The sequence below is a fragment of the Chelonoidis abingdonii genome, chromosome 1 (genome assembly GCF_003597395.2).
Source record: "Chelonoidis abingdonii isolate Lonesome George chromosome 1, CheloAbing_2.0, whole genome shotgun sequence".
Classification (NCBI taxonomy): Eukaryota; Metazoa; Chordata; order Testudines; family Testudinidae; genus Chelonoidis; species Chelonoidis abingdonii.
Window position 1 is genome coordinate 317,493,987 of NC_133769.1, and position 23,043 is coordinate 317,517,029.

Here is a 23,043-nt window from a genome sequence, read left to right on the forward strand (position 1 = left end):
TCACAAGCAACTTTAGGCTGGTAACTATAATATCTACACAGAACTTGTATGAATGATTGTGTGAATGGATATATATATATATATATATATAATATATATAATATAGAAAAGTAACCAAACAACATTGTTTGCTGTTATCTTTTATTTTATTATGGTATTTACAATAAATGTGACAAATGTCTTGTCCCCTTTAAGATCTTGCTAGTTTTTATTGCTATAACACAGAGGAGCTGCTGCAGGCATTCCTGCGGACGGTCCGCTGCTCCCGCGGCTCCGGTGGACCTCCTGCAGGCACGGCTGCGGCAGCTCCACCGGAGCCGCAGACCAGCGGACCCACTCCGCAGGCACGACTGTGGCAGGTCCACCAGAGCCGCGGGACCAGCGCGTGGGGCGGCGAAATGGCCGTGCGCCTAGGGCGCTAAAAACACTAGCACCAGTCCTGAGTGCGGAAGTTTATCCTACTCACTGGGTGCACAAACAGAGGGTTTAAGCCTCCAGTGATATTAATACCCACTAAGTTCCTGATGTGCCATCTAGATATCACAAAAGTTTATGGAAAAAGTTAATGGTCTAGAGAAGGTAGATCAGGAGCTTCTGCTCTGTTTGTCCCATAACACAAGAACAAGGAAATCTTCAATGAAATTAAAAGATGACCAATTCAAAACTGATAAAAGGAAATTTTTTTCCTCCTGTAATTAGACTACAGAATTCACTGCCCCAGGAAGTCATTGAGCCCAAGAATTTAACAAGATTCAAAAAGGGACTAGACATTGATATGGATGTTAAGGCTATTCAGTGTTAGTGCTAACAACATTATGGAAGGGATATTAAACCTCATGCTTCAAGGCGTAAGCCAATCTCTAACAATTTGAGATCAGGATGAGACCTAATATGTGTGAGGGGGTGGGCAGATCACCCCACATCTGCCTGCTGCAGGGTTCTTACACTTTCCTCTGAAGCATCTGCTGCTGGTCACTATCTGAGACAGGGTCCTGATGGACCTTGGGTCTGATCCAGTCTGGCAATTCTTGTTTCCTATGTAAATTCTCGCTCCTGCCACTGGAGAAGCCAGTGGCCGGTCAGTGTCAGGAAGAACTGACAGTTGCTGGCCAACTGTCCTTTCAGAGAATTCCAGGCATGTGAATATGGACTATGGGCTGGACGACAGAGTAATATGCTCCCCCTGTTGGCATTGCCTTGAGTAAGAGACAGCAAGTTGTTCCAGGACCGTCTGTGAGGTTACATTTACCATTTTGTAAGGAAATTTACTGTACACAAAGGTCAAATGTAGAGGCCGGCTACGCTCAGGTGCTTTCTTGTTTTCCTTATTATTCACCTTGCAGTTGCACCCACCAGGGGCGAGGTGCCATCCAAAAATAGAAGCAGGCAAAGGACCTGGCCCAAACAGTGAACAGTTTAGGAAGACAAAGGGCATGAGCAATTTTTAATTTGCCAGCTAGGAGTTTGTTTGTGCCAGTCTTAAGTATGTAATGCAGGTGGGGTCATGAGTTTAGTGCTAGTCTAGGACAGCCTTTCTGTGGTTTACTGAAAGCAGGTTGTGAGTACTTAAGGCCCCTATACTACCTTTGGAAGGAAAGCTATTGGGTTAATAAGTCACTCCTTATTGTGGTCTGTAGGAACGTAACTTGCCCCTTACACTTACCCAGAGACTGCCTGGGCTACCTGTTGCTGTGCTTTCCTCTGCCTGCCTTTTTACCCCCAGTGGGGGAAAAAAAGAAGTAATCAGTTTGCTCCGGTTGGTTTTCTCTGTTTCTTCCCTGACCACAGAGCTGTTGTTTATTCTTCATAAGGCTATTTTCACACTATCCTCAGTACTATCAAGTCAACTTAGTTTATGAAAACAAGCTGTGGTTACTTGTGCCTGTTCCAACAGGCCTCAGTTCCAAAATGGGGATTTAAGGATGAGCTAGAGCCAAGAGTGTCCACGTGGAAAGGCAGCATGACAGAGACACAATGTGTTACTTATTTAGATTTTTCTCTCATATTATCATAAAAATGGCAATTTTGACAGTTATTATTTTAAATGCATTTGTTTTCCCTATGTGTGTAAAGACTACTGAAGCGAGCAAGGGCATGCAGGAGTAGGCCTGATGTTTTTCTGGAGCACCTTCATAGCACCTTCCAGGATCAGTTCTGATAGCTTTAGACAGGTTGAATAGTACTTTTCTCCAGATGCAGGGCCATTGAGCTGCCATGTAATGAAATACCATTCTGCCTGAGTAAGGGATTCTGAATCTGACCCTAAATGTTATAGAAAGTTAGCTCAAGAAAGGTGCCTCTAAGAAAACACATTTAAAATATCAATGGCCCAACATTTATATCATAACAAACTAGGTGAGAAAGTATATTCCATATAAATAACATGTATTTTTCTTTATTGTGGAAAAATCAAAGTCAATAGGAGTCGCGGCAACTCACAGGATTGAGCACTTTGTTAGCAGAAATGTTCTGGTATCAGATAATGCTTCCCATTCAAAGCACCTTCCATCTCAAAGCAGTTTCCAAAGAGTTAGCTTCACTAGTCCCCTTCACTAGCCTGTCTGCGAGGTACGGGGGTATTGTTATCCCAATTTTGAACTCAGTTAAATTGAGCTACAAAGAGGTGAAGTGATTTGCCTGAGGTCACGTGGAGAGTACAGGCACGGCACAGGCAGGGCCGGCTCCAGGCACCAGCGGACCAAGCAGGTGCTTGGGGCGGCCAATGGGAAAGGGCGGCACGTCCAGGTCTTCAGCAGCAGTTCAGCGGTGGGTCCCTCAGTCCCTCTTGAAGGGAAGGACCCGCTGCCGAATTGCCGCCCAATAGTAAAGCGGCGACGTTAGAGCTCCCACCGAAGTGCCGCCGATTGCAGCTTTTTTTTTTCTTCACTGCTTTGGGCGGCAAAAGTGCTGGAGCTGGCCGTGGGCACAGGCACGAAGAGAATGCAGATCTGACAATACTATTCTGTAACCTTATGGCCATCCTTCCTCTCCAGCTACCTTTATGGAATTCGAATGCTTGGCACTCTGAGAAAAACACCACAAATAAATCACTAAATGGGAGTTGCACCTCTCATGACTGGGCCCCAAAAGAGCTATTTGCAGATCTCATCCACAAAATTATTCCCTCCTCTGCTTTCAAATACACTTCTACCCCTATATAACGCTGTCCTCGGGAGCCAAAAAATCTTACTGCTTTATAGGTGAAACCGCGTTATATCGAACTTGCTTTGATCTGCCGGAGTGTGCAGCCTCGCCCCCCCAGAGCACTGATTTACTGCGTTATATCCAAATTTGTGTTATATCAGATCGCATTATATCGGGGTAGAGGTGTACATCCTGAAGACCACCTTCCACTAGTGATGCCTACAAGAAACTAACTGACTGATTTGTGGCACGGTTGTAGGCATAGTCTATAAATCTTACAGTACAATGTCCCCATATATACCAACCAACCACAATGAAACCCAACCCCCTATATTATGTAAACACTCTTATTATCTGGATCAGACAATTCTCACCTGACTGTTTTACCTGCATGCTGTAATACCTCCTCCTCCACTCCTACATCCCTCTGTCTGATTTATCTTTTTAGGAAGTGAGTTGTTTAGGAGAGGGGCCATGTCTTTTTTTGTGTTTTTGCCCTACCAAGCACACTGTGGATGCTCTTGGAAACAACAAATAGTAATCAGCTAACAGAGATGATACAAACTATAGTCAAGTGATACCTACCGGAAGTCTAGGTGCAGGAGAACACAATCTCACAAGCAGAAGTAGCAACAGCAACCAGGATCTCATTGTAATCATTTCATGTAGCCTGGGGAGAATAATGAATTTACTGTACTATGTGCTTATTTAACTCCACCAAAAACACAACCACAATGAAGTCCTCTATAAGTGTGACAGGACTTATTAAAGAAGGTACATGAAATGACATGGAGTACAAAATGAAAAGAAGATGCATCTTAGAAAGGGCTGGGACTCATGGTCCAGATACAGTGCCATGGGTTCCTAGCTCAGTGCCTCCCTGATGGGATGAATGACACTCTAGCAAGCCCCTCTGGCTCCCACAGACAGGCACATGCACCATTTACAGTGCATGTTATTTTACTGGTAATCTCTTTATAGAGTTCCTTACAACTAGTTGGCTGAAATCTTGTAGTCGGGCAAAACTTTCATTAACTTCACTGGTTTTTGCTGGAGTAAAGACTGCAAGATTTTGCCTTATATTCCGTATACACTTCACCCACCACTGAAATGCAGTTCAGCTCTGAGGTGGGGACAGCAGTCAGGCAAGCGACTGGTGCACCTTCCTGCCGAACCGTGCGGGGAGGGATACATTTGGGTAGGGACCCAGGGTGAAGCCTCAGCTCTGACAAAATGTGCCAAGGCTGTTCAGTTACCACACTGAGCAGACAAGACAGTGTGGTAACTAAAGTCTCATCTGAAATAAATGTAAGCAGATTGAAGTCAACTACATGGAAATGAATATGGGTCAAATGGCAAAACTGTCCACCGTGTTTTGCATAACAATATTTTGTATAAACAAAATAGCAAATGTGCAAAAACAACAAAAAATCTATCCCCTCCCCCAATATCTTAAACCCCACAGTTTCCCACAGCTGTGGAAATTTTAAATTGATAAAAATTGGGGAAAAATGTTTAACACCTATAATTTTGCACAATTATGGAAATTTAAATAAAATAAATGCTTAAAAGTAAACATTAGTATTATTCATCGAAATTTTTAAAATGTATAAATAAAATTCTGCCAAGCTTAAAAATATATTTGGAATCTCTTGCATTAAACAGTTGCTCAAAACCTAATCATTTTGCTTGATTGTTACCTAATGCTAATCCTACTTGTTCTGAGTATGAGGAGACTAAAATCATGTTTATATCAATGATGTTCTTTAAAAGGGAAAGGTTCCATTGCCAGGCATCATTGTTCACATTATTTAACTGTAAAGTGCAACGAAGAATGATTTATGTAAGCCTTTAAATGAATTACTGAAGCTAACTTTCCCCATGGGTGTTCCCCTATAAATTTAATACAGCCGTGCTAATTACAGTAAATTCCATAAGCAAGTATGAATGCAGTCTTTTGGACTCAGTGTTTATTTGCATTGTTGTTTAATCTGGTTTATGTCTAAAAATATAGAAAACAGAAATCTGAATGCCAAAGGACAGGAAATCTGAACTGGAGAGTAGAAAATGAGGATATTAAGCAAGACTCTAGTACACTGAAGCCTCAGAAGGGTTGTGGTTGTGTAATTAACCTCAAAATGGGAAGATCGGGTTTTCTAGTTAACAAAAACAAGGAGGTTTGTGGTAAATGGAGCAAAAAATAATAGAGACAGGCCACTCCCTCTGCATTAGGGCCAAATAATTAATATTTATTTTCAGGAGAATAGGAGGAATTCTCCATTTTACAAGGCAATTGTTTGGTCACTCAAGAGAATAGCTAATGATGCCAAATGACATGTCATTCAGTCTCTGCATAGCCCCCATATTATTACTGAAAACAATTCTATTACAAAAGTGTAATAATACCATTTTATTAATAAAAATAGCGTTCCCCTTTCTCCTGTAAGAGATCAGCACTCTTCACCCATTTCTCAGCCACAGATATTATTTATTATCAAATTAATGCTTTTCCTTCAGGTTTGGAAGTAGCCCTGTTCTAATAGCCAGTTTTTTAAACTATGAAATTAAATGAACAAAACTTCTCCTCCTCCATTTTTTCTTTCTGGGTTCTACCCTGCAGAGTGCTTCATTTCCTTCCCCAGCCCTCACTGACTTCAAAAAACCCAGATCCTCAAAGGTATTTAGACTCCTAACTTCCACTGAAATCAGTGGGAGTTAAGTGCCTAAATACCTTTGTGAATCTGGGTCAAAGAAGCTAAGCTAATGGTTCCCAGATGTTGAATTATTAGTATTCCTGACTTTTCATCTGTTAACAATCTCTCTTTTAGTTAGATCTAGTCAGCCAATACTTACAATTGCTGTTCTTGCCTATCGGTTGTTGATGTCAATGGGGCTGCCTGGGTGTAACCGAGAGCACAATCTTAAGAGTTACACATGACCCAGCTCCATTTAAAAACATACACACAAATAAAGGCCACCATCTTGCAGGTACATAAGCAAATGCTTAACTCTACATATGTGAATAGGCCCTTTGGAGCCAATGAAACTATTCCTGTGTATAAAGTTCAGTATGTGCATAAGTGCTTGCAGGATTAGGGTTTAATATCCCACCCCTTCCTGAAGGACTCTCCAAACCCTTCACAGAACCCAAAAGTCTCTGATCTTTGTACTTTCTCCCCTTCTGCTACTCCCCTTCTCTACTCCCCATCTGCACAGGGCTCCCACCTTTGCTAGCCTGACAATTGGCTGGGGACCCACAATCAGATGCTCCCACAGAGGGTCTTATTGTGCCTCCACCAGATTCTTGGTTTGGTCTCTAAATTAGGTTTTTAAAAGCTGCCATTTATTAGCCCTGGGACAAATTGTGACCTCCTTGTTGACTTTTAACCCCCTCCTTACAGAAGCAAAACTCATGCAGAAGCATGAGACTAGTCGAGACTGGGTAGATAAGTCATGTTTGAAAACATGTTAACTCTTCCCTATGCAGGAGTCTATGGTTTATCACGATCAGCTAATAGGCTTTTAAACATGACCTGGCCTGCCTACACTAGGTGCCAAGGCTCAGAATCTCAAAGAGGTTTATGAATCTCTCTCTCATTGAAATCAATGGGAGCTAAGCACCTAAATATCATTGAGGATCTGGGCTCAAGTCATGTTTATAATCATATTAGTTAAAACATATTTGTTTAGATATTTTCAGACATGACTTATTTTCCTAGTTTAGACCAAACCTTAGGGATAGCAGAGATGTTAGGCAAGGACCTGGTGTGGTGTGGAGATCATCTGAAGCAGATGTTGCAGAAGAGTGTCTCTGTGTACAGCTCCATTTGGCTTCTACTTAAAAATAATTGAGTCATCCTCAGTAAATATGAACATTGCATGTTCTCTAATGATGCCTCCTCACAGTTGTTGAAATCCCTTGACAGCACATTTGCAAAAGCATTTTCTTTTCCAGGAATATGCATGGCAGATACATGAACTGCAATATTAATTCCCATTCAGCTTTTTAGAACTAAGTCAGATTCACTCTTTGTAAAATGTTCAGCACTACAGTCATGCTGTCTGCAAATATTAACTGTTTTACACATTGCCCCATTTTTACACCACTTTCAGGGGGACCCAGAAGAACCAGGTGTTCCCAGCTCTGCCACTGACCTCCTGGGTGAGCATGGATAAGTCACTTCACCTCTCTAGGCCTCAGTTTCCTCCTCTGTAAAATGGGGATAATGATACTGCCCTCTTTAGTAAAGTGCTTTGAGATCTATGGCTGAAAAGTGCTACATAAAGCACTGCACAGTTTTTTGAAGGTATGTATAATTATTGGTACTTGTAAATATATCCACAGTATCTTGCATGCTTGATTTGTTGCTAGTAAACTGGATTTTCATGAACTTCATGTGACAGGTTCCTCCCCGGGGTGCCATCTGGAACTGAGGTGCAGCTGAGCACTCTGTCTCGCTCTGGTTCCCTCTTGCACTGTGACATTGTGACAAGCTGCGAAGTCCTCTAAGCTTACACTCAAACCAACATCCACAGGCAGGGACCACACCCAGCTGTGTTCATGAATGCTCTGGCCAGCCACTCATGAACCCATAATACAGAAGCTACAGACAAAATACTCCCAGCTCCCCAGCCTATGACCCCAGAGCTGTACCACCCTGCCCTGGTCAAAACCCGGCCAGTATGAATTTACTACCCAGTCTGCCACTTCTACAAAGGAAAGTAGACATGGCACCAACTCTTGCTCATGAGCTGAGATTTATCCCCTTTGCACTTCATTCAACACACAGTGTTTTAGATAAAATATGAAATAGATTTATTAACTACAGAAGGACAGCTTTTAAGCGATTATAAGGGATAGCAAACAGATCAAAGTAGATTACCACAAGAAATAAAACAATTGCAAACTAAGCCTACAATATTAGATAGGATGAATCATAGTCTCTCACCCTGACTGATCATACAAACAGTCTATCAAGTTTCCATATATAGGCTAGAAATCCCTTTAGTCTGCGGCCAGCACTTCATCCCTACACCGAGTTCAATCCTTTTCCTCTGATACTTTCAGGTGTGTTCTTGTAGGGAGAGTGAGATCCCCTCATGAAGTCATATCTCCCTTTTATATCTTCTTCTAACTTGCTGGAAAGTTTTTTTGCTGTGACCTGGGTCAAACAATTCCCATTGTGTAGTGCTATCTCTGAGAGGTTTCTGTTGTACACTGTTCCTGGAGTAATCCTTGTGCGTGTGTGTATGTCCTCAATAAGCCATAATCATTGTTTGGCCTTTCTATTGTTGTACCTGAAAGGCAGCTTGAGGGTGTTCTCAACCTCTCAACATGTTTCAGTAGCACATACATAGCCAAACCTCGTAACTTCACATATGACAGTAACACATACAATCCAACAAGATATTAATGTCTAGCAGATCAAGATGTTTACAATAATACCTCACAAGGCACACTTTGTACAAAGCATATCCTAATTACATGACAGTGGTGAATAAGGGGGTGCCAGGGTGTTACACTGCAATTAGGACCGATTCACTTAATTTGCAGAGGAGTATATAGCCAAGGCATCACAAAGCTCTTTGAGGCATATATTGGAGAACCCCATTTCAGGCTTCAGAGAAATTAGCTCCAGCAGCAAGTCCTGGTGAACCCATTTTTAATTCAGCCCTTGATTCCAATGATCAAGGATTTTTTTAAAAAGATCAAATCAATAAAAATCAGTAAAAATTGGAAGCTGTGATTTTAAGCTATTAAAAACAAAATGTATACATTAGAGGCCCCTTAGTTTGCTAAAAAAGAATAGCCAGAATAACTTAAGCACAATGGAAAAGTAGTGGCAGGAGAAAGGAGAGTAAGCAGAGATCACTCTGACAGTTTAGCTACTGTGTATGTAGCATATGTGACTCTAATGGGTTGTTGTCACAAATTTAATTAGAGTGTAAGTACCTCAGGGCAAGGACATGGACCTGGTTCTGATCTCACTTATATCAGGGAAAATCAGGAGTAGCTGCACTGAAATAATAGATTCATAGATTATAAGGGACCATTGTGCTCATATAGTCTAACCTCCAGGCCATAGGCCTTGGAACTAGAACATATATTTTAAAAAAACATCCAACTTTGATTTAAAACTTCCCAGTGATATAGAATCCACCATGACCCTTGGTAAGTTGCTCCAATGGTTAACTACCTTCACTGTTAAAAGTGTACACCTTATGTAGAGTCTGAATTTACTTACCTTCAACTTACAACCATTGGACTGTGTTATACCTTTGTGTCTACACTGAAGAACTCTCGATCATCAAATTTCTGCTCCCTATTCACCACTCCCCCAAACTTTGTATCATCTGCAAACTTTATCAGTGATGATTTTATGTTTTATTCTAGGCCACTGATAAAAATGTTAAACAGTGTAGGGCTAAGAACTGATCCCTCTGGGACCCCATTGGAAACACAAGTGCTTAATGATGATTTGAGGTCCCTTCCAACCCTGATATTCTATGATTCTATGATTTGCCACTTACAGTTTCATTTTGAGACCTATCCAGTGATGTAACAAGGCCCCAGAGGGCTCTGGTGCAAGAATAGGTTAAGGGCCCCCTTTCTGATTCCAGAATCAAAAATTTTGCTTATGTCCAAAATCCCAGCTCCAACCTACCCTCCCCGCAATATTCCTTATAAACCCCACAACTCACCCCACCAGCTTCAACATGCCCCATTCACTCCAACCACATACCCCACAGTCCCCCAAACACTCCCTACTCAACCCATAGCCTACCAACAACTTGCTGTCAGCCCCTCACCCACTGTCCTCTGGACCTTCCTGGCCACTCACTGGCACCCCCCAGCTAACTGCTCCACTCCCATCCTGGCTAGATGGCTCTGCCTGATCCTCGCTGCCCAGAGGCTCCACTCGCTCCCATTCCCCATCCTGTGTGCACAAGGAATGGGCCAAATTCAAGTGGAGAATGATATTGCAACTCATTACATGGGTCGCAGCACTGCTCAGGTTTGACTCAGCCCTCCTCCATCTGGCAGAGATGTGGCAGGGCCAAATATGAGTGAGTGGCATTGAATGAGTGGCATCACAGCAGGTAAAGCGTACCCCCACAATCTTGTGGGCCATGGCGCAACTGTGCCACTTGCACCATTGGAGCTACACACTGCACTTATCAGTTAGCCAGCTTCTAATCCATTTAATGCATGCCAGGCTGGTTTTGAATCTTGCTTGTTTCTTAATAAAAATGTTGTGTGGTAGCAAGACAAATGCCTTACCGATGTCTAAATATATTACATCAACATATCGCCTTTATCAACCAAATTTATAAGCTCATGAAAAAAAGATACTAAATTAGTTTGGCAAATTCTTTTGGGTAGAAGAGTGAGGATGGCTCAGTGGTTTGTGCATTAGCTTGCTAACCCCAGCGTTGTGAGCTCAGTCTTTGAGGGAACCATTTAGGGATCTAGGGCAAAATCAGTACTTGGTTCTGCTAGTAAAGGCAGGGGACTAGACTTGATAACCTTTCAAGGTCTCTTCTGGTTCTATGAGATAGGTGTATCTCCTCATTAATAAATATTTTCTAGAAGCCCATGTTGATTGACATTAATTATATTAATTTATTAATAGTCAAGTTCTTGTATCAGCTGTTCAACCATTTTGCCTGAGGTCAACATCAGGCTGACATGCCTATAATTACCTGGGTCATCCCATTTACCCTTTTTATATACTGGCACAACACTAGCTTTCTTCCAGTCCCGTGGAACTTTCCCACTGTTTCAAAACATTGAAAATTAACAAGAATAATACAGTGAGGTCCTTGGCCAGTTCTTTTAAAACTCTCACATACAAATTATCCTGACCTGCTGATTTTAAAATGTAGAACATTTGTAGCTGTTTTTTTTAACATTCTCCTGAGTTACTGTTGGAATCATGAGTGTATATCTGGGGAACCGGAGGCACTGTCTCCCCAAACTGCAAGCCTCAGGCAGGTGCAGAATTTGCCCCTCCTCCCTCATGGTTCCATTGAGCTGACTGGAACTGCCTTCCCAAATACAGAAGTGAAACTATGCCTGTGGAAAGTATTTTATCATCATCACATAATATGAATACATCATCCCACTTTTTCCCAAGTATAGAACAGAAATATTTCTTGAACGCTTCTGCCTTTTCTGCATGATCATTTCTGTCTAGTAATGGACCACTGTCAATTCACACTGCTGAAAATGGCTTTGAGAGCAGAACTAGACTCATGTCTTTTTAAATGGCTGTAAAGCAGTACTGCCAACCTCAGGAGAAACTGGACCTCCACAAATAATAAGATCAGCATAAAAATCTCATTTAGAACTCTCAAAACTAAACATTTATGGTTCTATTTATCTGCCTTCAACCTTCTGACCCTTTAGGATACATTCGGGTCATGGTTTTAAGCCTTCCTCCACAAATGTGAAAATTAGATACGTACTAAAAAAATGAAAGCTAAGATTCTAATATAATCACTTGCCTTCAGGAGCTGAAGCTTTAAGAAAATACACCAAGGCTCTTGAGTCTCATGAAGAAAGCTGGCAACACTGGTAAAGGACAGACAGTGCTGTACAATTTGTAATAATAGAAGTACTAATAATTAGAATTAGGCCCAACCCACAAAAGTCAGTCCTGGATACATATTTTGAACAATGAAAAGTCAGAGATGTTCTGATCTCAAAATTTGGTTCAAGTCCACTTCTATTATGTAGGAAGCATATCTGGCTGGTTTATGGCTCCTTTATGCCCGCAGAACTGGTGTAAAGGGCAACAGAGAATCAGACCCAAAGCCCTTTCAAGTTGTCCCCTCGCTCTTGCTACTTGTATTTCTGAGCACAATGATTCTTGGGAAAAGTCAGCATCTCAAATGAGCCATGCATCGCAAAACATCACACTCCTATTTTGTTACACAAGAAATACAGAGCAGGGGAAATCAAGCTACTGCATTCACACACTCTCCTCTAAATAGTTTCCTTCTGATCCTAAATACATTCCACACACATAAGCCCCAGCTGAAATGAATCCATATTGTGCGTCCCCGAGTACTGTAGGATCAAGCCCTTAGAAAAAAAACAAAAAACTAGCACATGTAAAAATGTTCATCACCAAAAGGGTAAACGTAAAAGCTCCTCCTCATCTTCTCATCATCATCTTATTAGTTTCCAGAAATGTCCTGCTGTTTCTTCAACACATTTATTTAATTCATTTGTTTTATTGACTTTACGTAAGTTACAATTTACTACTTATTGATCTTAATAGTGGTGTATTCCATATGTTTGTTACACTTAGCCTGGACTTGGTCTGTTTCCCTCCCATCTTCAGCTTCATACGTACTTCTCTGCTTTAACTTGTGGCTGCAACAATCCTAATCCAGTGTATCAAACCAAATGAAACCCAACAGAATCAAGGTTTTGTTGTTTGTTTAGTACTGGAATTTGTGACAAGTTTAAGAAATTTATGTTATCAGGTATCAATATAGTAACTATAATGCAGAGAGCAGTTTTCATATGAAGATCTTTTACTAGGACTAAGCAAAAGGAAAACTGTCGAGGAAGGGGGAAAACACACATTTTAAAAGATATCATTACGAGTTACAGGTGTAAAATATACCTTACCTTCCATTTGTTTCAGTTCCATGCATAAAAGTGCTCCAAATTCTGAGTATTCATCAAAGGGGCTTTGTTTCGTTTTTAGAAAACAATGATTCCTGCCATTTCATCACTGAGAAATTTACAACTAAACAAACAAACTCAAACAGGGTGACCACCTCTTGGACAGGACTTACTAAAGCACACTGTGAGCTCCCTCTGCTGGGCCATGCAGCTGCAGTGAACACTGCTTTGGGAGTTGTGCTGATGTGATGAGTGATGTTGAGACACAAAAGGCAGGCTATTTTTAAATGACAAATCACTGCAAAAGTTACAGTTGTGGAAAACCCACACAGTGTTGCTAATTTCAGCTCTCTTTGTAATACAGACATTTTCAAATGACAATTGGGTGCCAAACTCCCTCTTTGAAAGTCTCTCTCTAAAAACTAGGCAGAAGTTGCCGGGTGGAAAAGGGCTGAATCAGTAGAGAAAACGTTTCAAGTGTCAGAGGCCCAGATCCCTAAATACCTTTGGGGATCTGAGCCAGACACCCTTATAGTCTGTGGAAAAAAAGAAAAAAATCTACAAAAATATAATCAAGGGTGTTCTTTTAATGAAAGGTACCAACTAAAATAAGCAGTGACAAATTAACAAAGCTAATCACCCAAGCCTATCTGATTAAAAATGCTAAGACTTTGTCTACACAAATATGTTTTCCAGTATAATCTAAGATGTGAATTTAAACCAATATAGTTATACTTGTATAAGACCCCTGTGGACACTCCTATTCCGATATAAGATTGCCCTTTTTTGGGGGGTTTATTTTATGTTACTTGGGAAGGGATTTAAGATAAACTGAAAAAAGGCACTTCTATACTGGGGCAAGAGTGTCCACAGGAGTTTTTACCAGTATAACTGGTAAAGCTTTCCCATGTAGATAAGGCCTTACGATCATCAAAAGAGTGGTTGTTTTTCTTGAGTAGGAGGTAAATATTGAACTACTCAAATTAGAATATTGTTAAGGCACAAAATAACCCAAAACACATTGCCTCTCACAGTTTACAATCAAAGGCCCAAGACCTGCAAAGATGTACGTGTGTGCCTAACTTTACACACTATGTGTTATATATTGTGAGCAGTCAGTTCCATGTACACACTAAGAATTATCCCATTGGCTTCAATGGGATGACTCACACTCACAGTACAGAAAGTTAAGGGTATAGCTACGCTTAAGACATCATAGCAGCACACTGTAGCACCTCAGTGTAGATACTTGCTACAGCAACAGGTGGGGTTCCTCCATCACTGTAGTTAATCCTCCTCACCAAGAGGCGGTAGGGTCACCTAGCACTTTTAGATAATGTTTTCACCTCTTAGCTCACCGGGGATAGGTTGGCATAGCTACATCTCTCGGGGTGTAGATTTTTCACACCCCTCATATAGCTGTGTCAATGTAAGTTTTCAGTGTAGTCCACCCCTAAGTAACTACACAAGGCTTTGCAGGATCGAGGCCTATATTGACAAACACCACAAACTGGACATAAAGTGCACTGGGATGGCCAAAGAGCAGATTTATACAGTGCATAGATTTACAGAAACAAATCAGAGAGAAGATTACAGCATTTTTACTATCATGTATTAGCAACGAAGGGCTTAGATAATGATAACTTGTAATAATGCATCCAAAGTGATCCCAAATCATCTTAGATGGCAAGGTGACAGGAACCATAAAAGAAGCTAGATCTGTGGCACGTGGATCCCTATTTTGCAATGTTCTGCATGTGGGTGGACCCTTGTCTGCCCACAAGCCCCACTGACTTCAGTAGGACTTCATGCAGGTGGAAGGGTCCACCTGCGTACAGCACATTACAGGACTGAGGCCTTATAGAGCACTGTACATTTTCAAAGTGCTGTGCTAGATTAATTAACTAATCCTATAATAAGCCAATAGTTTAGAAGAAGGCCCCAACCTGAATGTGATAGGTGTGCATTTATTGTAATCATTACAGACTTAGGACAAGATCCTGCAGGTACCCATGTGCTTAGTTTTCCTGACATGTTCACTCTTATTAAAGTAAGCAGGAGCTGGAACAGGTCCTTAAGCAATACTGATTTCCAGGCTAGGGTGACCAGATGTCCTGATTTTATAGGGACAGTCCTGATTTTTGGGTCTTTTTCTTATATAGGCTCCTATTACCCCTCGCCCCCTTTCCCGATTTTTCACTTTTGCTGTCTGGTCATCCTATTCCAGGCTTGGCATTTCCTGGCCCTTACCATTGCTAGCCCTTAACATAGGCCCTCGCCTGCTAACCTTTATGCATATACTGTACACAGTTTTATCCAGGTGGCTATAATCCTTCAAAAAGAGCCAGGTGGCTATAATCCTTGAAAAGACTTCAGAGGGCTACTTGTGTAAATAAGGTTTCATGAATGTTTGTAGGAGCAGGGGCCTGCCAGAGCCTGGAACTGTTGTTATAAACAAACGGTGACAACATTAAGATGGGAAGGGACACTCCGCACGCATTGGCACTGTATTAAGCACTCTGAGACCCAGGCATGACAAATACCATGCACGAACCACTCATTATTCTGCTATTAGTGGTGAGGGACCTGCCTGTTACCACGTGGCCATGGTGGTCCCTTGGCAGGAGACTTCTGTACTGCCCGAGTGGCCGCTCAGCTCCTGCCTGGGCTTGAAGCCGGCCAGCAGTTTGCTGAGCCGCAGCAGGCAGGGCGTGAGCAGCACTGATGGGAATCAGGTGTGGAGCTGGAGTGGGCGGCTCTCCCCCCCAGCAGCACAAGGCTCATTCAGCGCCGCCTGCTCCCCGCCGTAATGCAATAAAGCCGGGAGCAGCAAGCAGCTGTTGCTGCTGCTGCTGAGCTGAGCTGCACCGAAGGGAGCTGGAACTGGAATTACTGTAGCGAGGGACTTTTTTTTATATTTAACATAAAGCGTAGGACGTTTAAGAACAAACCCTCCCTGCTGAGTCTGCAGAGAGCGGAGAGGAGCTTGCGCCTGAGCTAAACTTTGAGCCGGTCACGAGACTTCTCAGCTCTCTGGCTGCGGGGTCGGGTTCCTCGCCTGAGTCACCCCGGGAGCCAGCAGCGCAGAGCCCCGCGTGCAGAGCTTAGGTAAGGGGGAGATGTCCGGGAGAGGGGCTTCGAGCCCCCTACACCTGGTCCCCAGCGGGCTTAGGGGGAGGGGAGACGCCGCCTGATACAGAAAATCAAAGCGATTTCCTCGTGGGTTGTTCCTGACTCAATCTGCCACTGCGGGAATTAGAGCTCTGCAGATGTGCCTGCCGCGGGATCTGTGTGTGTGGCGAAACGCGCATCACTTCCTCCCGTCTCCGCTCTCTTGGCTTGTCTGGTGTCCAAGGCAAACAGCTGTGGCGTAACAAACACAAACAGCTGCTCTGGGGCTGCAGGCTGGCCGGGAGCTGTGCAGGGCAGCCCCGAGGCTCCTTTAACTCCCGCTGGGGATGGAGTAGGCCTCTGGTATAGTGAGAATCCGGGGAATATACTGATCATTTAAAATCTCTCTGTTGACATCTCCCCTCTTGTTCCTATGGGAGGAATGGAGAAGTAACCCCTAACCCTCCTCCAGAGTGCCTAACTTCCCTGCGCTCAGGGCTGGCGCTTGCATTTAGGCAGCCTAGGCAATTGCCTAGGGCGCCAGGATTATTGGTGGGTGGCGTTTTGCTGGAGGGGGAGGCAGGTGGCTCCAGTGGAGCTGCCGTAGTCGTGGCTCCAGACGGTCAGCTGCTCGGGTGGACCTCCCGCAGGCACGACTATTGCTGTGCACCTAGGGCGCTAAAACCCCTAGCGCCGGTCCTGCCCGTGCTACTGCTGATGCATTACCCAAGCGTTAGGCTCCTGGTTAGGCCAGTTCTGTGAAGTAACACAAAGCTCACTTCAATAAATGGCTGATGTGGTGAACTCACTGGCTGACAACCAAATCAGAATGCTGTTTACATGAGAGAAGAGACAGCTAGAATCTCATGTTGACGCTGCATCTCCCTTGCTAATGTCATGTACAAGGTACAGCATTGTTAGCCTACACAAATGTCATGATCTTCCATTACAGTCTAGGAAAGAGACTGCATTGTATTGCAGTCAGTGGAAGGGAGGGTTCAGAGGACACACATACTTGCTTAAGAAGCTAAACAGAACTGTAGTTCAAGCAGACTAAAACCATCCTAGCAGCGTTGCCTGGTGCTGCTTAAACTTCCTAAAATGGACTTTCCTTTCTATACAGAAATCTCACCAACCTGGATTTGCTCTGCACCCCTTTTGCATTGAGCTTCTCTGTCTGCCCAATACCTTGCCCAATGAAGGCAGGGAGAAAGTGCCCCAGGTGTGTTGAAGTAGCTACTAATGTTCCTATGCCTTCATTAACTCCTGGATCTCACTCCTTTTTCTTCCAAGACTAGGTTGCCTGTCCCCATCTGTTCTCATTTGCCAAAGTTGTGCTGTGTGGTCTGAAGTCAGTGACAAAGGGTGCAATCCAGGAAGGTGCTTAGGAGCCTAGCCCATTTTTAGGCCCAACTGTGATCCACAAAACTCCCACTCAGCTGCTTGTGTAGGTGCTTATATTTTTACCTCTGGCTAGGTGTACTGCAGTCTTGCTTTAGGCACCTGTCTCCTGCCTGAGCATGCCTGCTGCTGCCTAATGATAGGCATCTGGATGTCCAGCCTGAATCCCTGAGCAATTTGTGAACTGGGGAAGGTAGGTGTACAGCCCTCTAAGTCATGTATAGGGCCTGATCTAGTAAGTGTGCTCAGAGGTCACTTACCAGATCAGCCCCCTCAAGGAAGTTCACACAAAACAGCTGGTGGTGGGAGGAAACAGGAGGAGAAGGACCTTCCTTTTTAACTTTTGGCCTAGTGCATAGGGTACTCACCCAGGCTATGGGAGATTCTGATGTGGGGCCCTTGCTAGCTCTCCTGCTGAAGCTGTTCCACTGTAATTAAGTAATTGAATAATTAATATTTCATTAGGCCAGTGAAAGTGAGTGACTGTGTCCCAGAAGTTGAGGCAGTCACCTGAGAGGTGGCAGGTGCCTGGTCTAATCCCTTCCTCCTCAGGAGGAGAGGGGACTTAACCAGGGGGATCTCCCATATGGTGGGTGAGTCCCCCTATGCACTAGGCTCAAGGTTATAAGGGAGGTGTCCTGCTGTTGCTGTTTCAGGCTCTGCATGTGTTATCTTCCCCTGGTGCCTGTCTCTCTGAGAGGGGTGTGGCTTAACACATGCCCCTCTCACTGGCGTCTTGCATTGGCTAGTTTAGGTGGCTCCCCACCTAGCCTTGTGGATCAGTCTCAGCCACCTCTCTCCCCCCATTCGTTGTACAGGAAACTAAGTGCCTAACTCAGGCTTTGTGGATCAGTGTTGTTTCTGTGATTGGTGTCATCCGTCCTGGCACCTAAAAGCTAGGGGCCGTGATGCTCAGCATCAGAATGGCTAAGTCCCTTTGTGGATATGGGCGGAAGTCCTCAGTGGTCCAGTTTGAAACTACACCTCCATTCTCTTGAAATACAAATGCTCAATTTAATATTGCTTTAAACATCCCTGAAGAAGCTGCACACTTCATGGATATTAACATCATTAATGATAAGAAAACTAGAGACTGTGTTTAAGTTGTACTTGGGTAGTCCATGATGGATTTAAGGAGTAAACCAGAAATTCTAATATAAATTTGGTGCTTCTGGAATGTATTTGAACTTATTTTTAGGATTTCCGGGTCACTTTTAGATGAGAAACACTTAAGTCTGTACTGGCTTTTCCCATGCACTATATGGTTTAAAGGAGAAGATGGATAAAACATCTGCCATTGGGATAGATACAAGGCTGATGGAATGCTTTAAAAATTACTTAACGAGGTTTGTTGTATACTAAAGTTACAAACTTCAGAGTTATGAACTGACTGGTCAACCACATCTAATTTGGAACCCAAAGTACAGTACAAATCAGGCAGCACAGAGACAACCAAAAAAGCAAATACATTACTGTACTGTGTTAAATGTAAACTACTAAAAGGAAGCTTTTTTTAGGTGACAGGGCAAGGAAACTGTTCCTGTGCTTGTTTCATTTTTCTTCTGCATAGTAAAGTTTCAAAGTCAATGTTCACTTTTGAACTTTTCAAAGAACCATAATGTTTTGTTCAGTTATGAGCATTTCAGAGTTAGAAAAACTTCCGTTCCCTGGCGGGCTGGGCCAGTTTACCTGCCATATCTATAGGTTTGGCCTATTGCGGCTCCCACTGGGTGCAGTTCGCCGCTCCAGGTCAATGGGGCCAGCACATCCCTCTGCCCACGCCGCTGCTCCCATTGGCCTGGAGCCGTGATCGGTCTTAGCTGTGGACGCAGCAGGTGAACAGACTGGCCCGAGCCGCATGCCAGAAGTTGCTGACCCTTGTTCTATTGTACTAGACCCCAGTTCAGCAAGGTGCTTGTGCATGTGGTTAACTCTCTAAGCACATCAGTAGAAGTACTCATGCTTAAAGTTAGGCAGGTGCTTAGTACTTTCTGACTTAGGGATATAAATCTATATAAATTCAGGCATGAAGGAGATTTTTCTGAATGTTTAGATTAAACTTGTATGTGAAACTCCTACAATGGATGCTAGTGCATAACTGACATTTGAAGTAATACAGTAATGTAAAATGTTTTGAAGAAATAACCTGTTTACTTTTCTAGATGCATTCTCTTTAAGAGCAACCGAACTGGGAAGAGCAAAATGACGACAACTGTGAGATATGAACAAGGGTCAGAGCTGCCAGAAGCTGATGGGTGAGTAGTCCACCAGAAACCTAGCCAGTAGTAATTACAGAATTTAAGTACAGTGTATAACCTCTTGTCTGTCCATTTAGGATTTCCTTAATGCTCATCAATATAGTATGTAAGCACTTCCAGGTGGAAATGAGTTTGTATTTGAAATCTCTGCACTTAAAGGGAGGCTGCTGCCATTATATGTACAGTATATAATTTTACTATACAAAGTGTGTTTCATGAGGAGTAGAGTGGCAAGTTCAGGGAAAACATACTTAAAATTGCCAATTTATATAACATGTAGAATCAGAACTGGAAGGGACTTCGAGAGGTCATCTAGTCCAGTCCCCTGTATTCGTGGCAGGACTATATTATAAGTTGTATATAAGTACATAAAGAAACATTTAGGAATAAGAACTGAAGGGTCTTCATATAGGTATACTAAGAGATTCTGTTGGGAAGGATATAGTATATCTAGTCTGTGGCAGGCGTGGTGATCTTATTCCATCTTGGTGGCTTTCTTGCATTTGTCAGACTACTGAACTAAAACATTACAGAGAAATTAACTAAATCTTCCTTTGAGGGGAATTAAGTCTATTGTACATAAAGACTAAATTTGTATCCAGTAACACTGATGCCATTTACTAAAGCTATGATAGCAGTTGATCTGGAATTTCTAATTTACTGCCTAGTAAATTAGGATAGGCAGCAAGCTTAACTCTGAATTTCCATGCTTCAGTACATTGGAGATGGTCTTGCTCCTTACCCTTCCATTCCCAAAGATGTTCCTATCCCTGATGGAGTTCAAACAAAACTGGAAAGGCAGCTTTTCAGAAGCAGCCAGTTCTACTTGCACTTCTTAAAATTGCTCTATGCTAGAACAATGTCCATTGTGGAACCAATGAAAAGGTTGCTTCTGCTACACTTGTGAAGATGTGACAAGATTATATGCTCTTGTGCATATCTGTGGCACTATAGCTCTGACTTTAGCAAAGCATTAAACTTGGATGGGATCCACAAAGACTTGGATGTTGCAACTTTTAGGTGCCTAGAAAAGGACAAGAACAGCACTGCAAACCACAAAGCTGAGTTAGGCACCTAGGCTCCCTATACTGGGGTGGGCGAACTTTTTGGGCCAAGGGCCACATCTGAGCAGGGAAATTGTATGCAGGGCTGGGGCAGGGGGTTGGGGTGCAGGAGGGAGTGCAGGGTGTGTGTGTGTGGGGGGGTGCAGTGCGTAAGAAGAGGCTCAAAGCAAGGGGGCTCAAGGAAGAGGGTTGAGGTACAGGGGGGTGCAGACTGCAGGATGGGGCTCAGGGCAGGGCATTGGGGTACAGGAGGTGTATGAGGTGCAGGCAGGGGGCTTAGAGAAGGGAGTTGTGGGGCAGGAGAGGTTTGAGCTCTGGCCTGGTGCCGCTTACCTAAAGTGGATCCGGAATGGCCGTGGCACGCACCGGGGCCATGGCAGGTTCCCTGCATGCCTGCACTGCTCCAGGAAGTGCTGCGGCCCCTGGGGGTGGAGGGCTCTGTGTTGCTCTTGCTGTGCCTCCAGGTACCTCCCCCGAAGCTCCCATTGGCCAAGGTTCCCCATTCTCAGCCAATGGGAGCTGTGGGGGGCAGTGCCTGGAGGAAAGGGCAATGCATGTGGAGCCCTCTGTGCCCCCCAGGCTGCTTCTGAGAGAGGTGGGGGGCCTGTGGCACCATGGAGGGGCAATGCCATGGGCCAGATGTGGCCTGCGGGCTGTAATTTGCCCACCCCTGCCCTATACAGTGTGGTGTATATAGTCTTAGAACATGATCCACAACAACTAGCTTGCTAGGCAGAGAGCTGCCTAAGCTAGCCAATGGGGAAATGAGGGATGTGTTACACCTTGCATCTCTTGAGATAGAGGCCTATCTCTGCTTAGGGATCCATGAACAGGAACCAACCACCTGGAGGGCATTTCTTGTGGGAATGAGTTGAGTTCTTGCCTGGCTGCACACAGAACAGCGGATTTGGAGCAGGGACAAGGTGGTGCAGCTGCCACTGTCCACATTATAACTTTTAGCCCAGTGGTTAGGGCACCCATCTGGGATGTGGGAGACCCAGGTTCAGTCCAGCCTCTCTGCCAGAGAGGGGGAAGAGGACTTGAATGGGGGTCTCCACCTCTCAGGACTGTGCTCTAACCACTGATCTGTGGGATATTCTGCTGTGAGGATCCCTCAGTCTCTCTCTTGTTGAAGGGGTTACAGTGTGTAGAAATAGTTGCTGGGCAAGAGGATGTGGCAATGACTCTGCAATCCAGTGGTTGGGGCAGCTGCCTGGGATGTGGGAGACCCTGGTCCAGGCCCTCTGCTCAGTCACTTTCATTATTTATCCATTATTGAAGAGCTTCAACAGGAGAAATGTGGGGCTCCCACATCAGAATATCCCTTAGCTCAGTGGTTAGAGCACTTTGACCCTTTTGGGGCTACCCTACGGATTCAGGATGAAGTGCTACCTCCTGCTTACTGCAGAGGAGCCTTGGCTGTGCCCTCAGGGGGAAACTTGCTCAACACTATCAGCTGCCAGCAACACCAGTGCTCCACTCTGGGTTCTGCAGGGCTTGCTCTTTCCCTCTGCAAGCTAGCAACTTGCATGTCCCAGCACTTAGCTCCCTCAGTGAGTCTTTTGGGGCCTAGCAGAGAGACTCTATGACAATAGTTAACCACCATAGTTCTGCTTTGGCTCCAGGCACAGATCCCTCCAACCTGTCTGTACGTCCCACTTGAGTGCCCAGTCCCTCAACTTCTGGACCCTCGCAATGAACACAGATTGGCTACCTCTGTGGAAACAGTGCCCCTCATTCACTAGCATCACTTCAGTTCAACGATGTCCTTAGCATGCAGCACTTAATTGTGTTTATAGTAAAACTAAATAGAAGTTACTGAAAAAGCTTAAGATAAAGATTGAAATAGAAGCAAGTGTAAGGACTGGAAACATATGATTACAGATAAGACAAACATAAAATGCACTCCAGAGCCTATACTTATTCACAGGTCCCTTCCTTTTCAGTCTAATAAGGTATGTCTTACCCAGTGTCAATCCATACAGCACTTCTCCAGTCGAGAGCTAGATTCTATCTTTCGTGTGTAGGATGACCAGACATCCTGATATAAGCAACTATATTCCTTCCCCACACTGAAAGTGTCCTAATTTTTCACACTTTCTATCTGGTCACCCTGTTCATAAGATGCTCACATTGGCAGAATATTGTCTTTGTAATGGAGAAAAGGGTACAAGATGGTATCTATTCATGCAGTTCGACTCCTATTTAACAAAACACCCTGATTATTGCCTTCAGTTCATCCTGATGGTTCCCTCTTTCAAGGTCTTTACAAAGCACAAAGGAGCCCAAGAGAGACCCATGCCAGCACCTCATCTAGACTGTAAACCCTTGGCTGGGCTGGATGGGAAGATGTCAATTGTTCTCACTCTTGACTGAGTTAACTCTGAGAACCCCCTCTGCCCCAGGTGACTAGTTTCACCTCCAT

At 43.8% G+C, this 23,043-nt stretch overlaps 2 protein-coding genes across 3 annotated transcripts in view; one reads left to right on the forward strand and one right to left on the reverse strand.

Annotated features, from left to right (window-relative positions):
• The window catches only part of LOC116833556 (fibrinogen-like protein 1), a 29,976-nt gene extending 17,066 nt beyond the window's left edge, over positions 1 to 12,910 (reverse strand). The window contains exons 1-2 of the mRNA XM_032795146.2: positions 12,788 to 12,910; positions 3,730 to 3,814 (exon numbers count right to left, since the gene is read on the reverse strand). Of these exons, the coding sequence (XP_032651037.1) occupies positions 3,730 to 3,814; positions 12,788 to 12,813 (111 nt within the window). The 5' untranslated portion in view covers positions 12,814 to 12,910. The remainder of the gene's footprint in view (positions 1 to 3,729; positions 3,815 to 12,787) is intronic.
• Positions 12,911 to 15,662: 2,752 nt separating this feature from the next.
• Positions 15,663 to 23,043, forward strand: part of LOC116833574 (phosphatidylinositol 3,4,5-trisphosphate 3-phosphatase TPTE2-like) — a 46,646-nt gene continuing 39,265 nt past the window's right edge. Inside the window, exons 1-2 of one of the 2 annotated variants that reach the window (XM_032795164.2) lie at positions 15,663 to 15,892; positions 19,459 to 19,551. In XM_032795164.2, coding sequence (XP_032651055.1) covers positions 19,499 to 19,551 — 53 coding nt within the window. In that variant the 5' untranslated portion in view covers positions 15,663 to 15,892; positions 19,459 to 19,498. The remainder of the gene's footprint in view (positions 15,893 to 19,458; positions 19,552 to 23,043) is intronic. The other variant, XM_075061612.1, reaches the window with a different exon arrangement.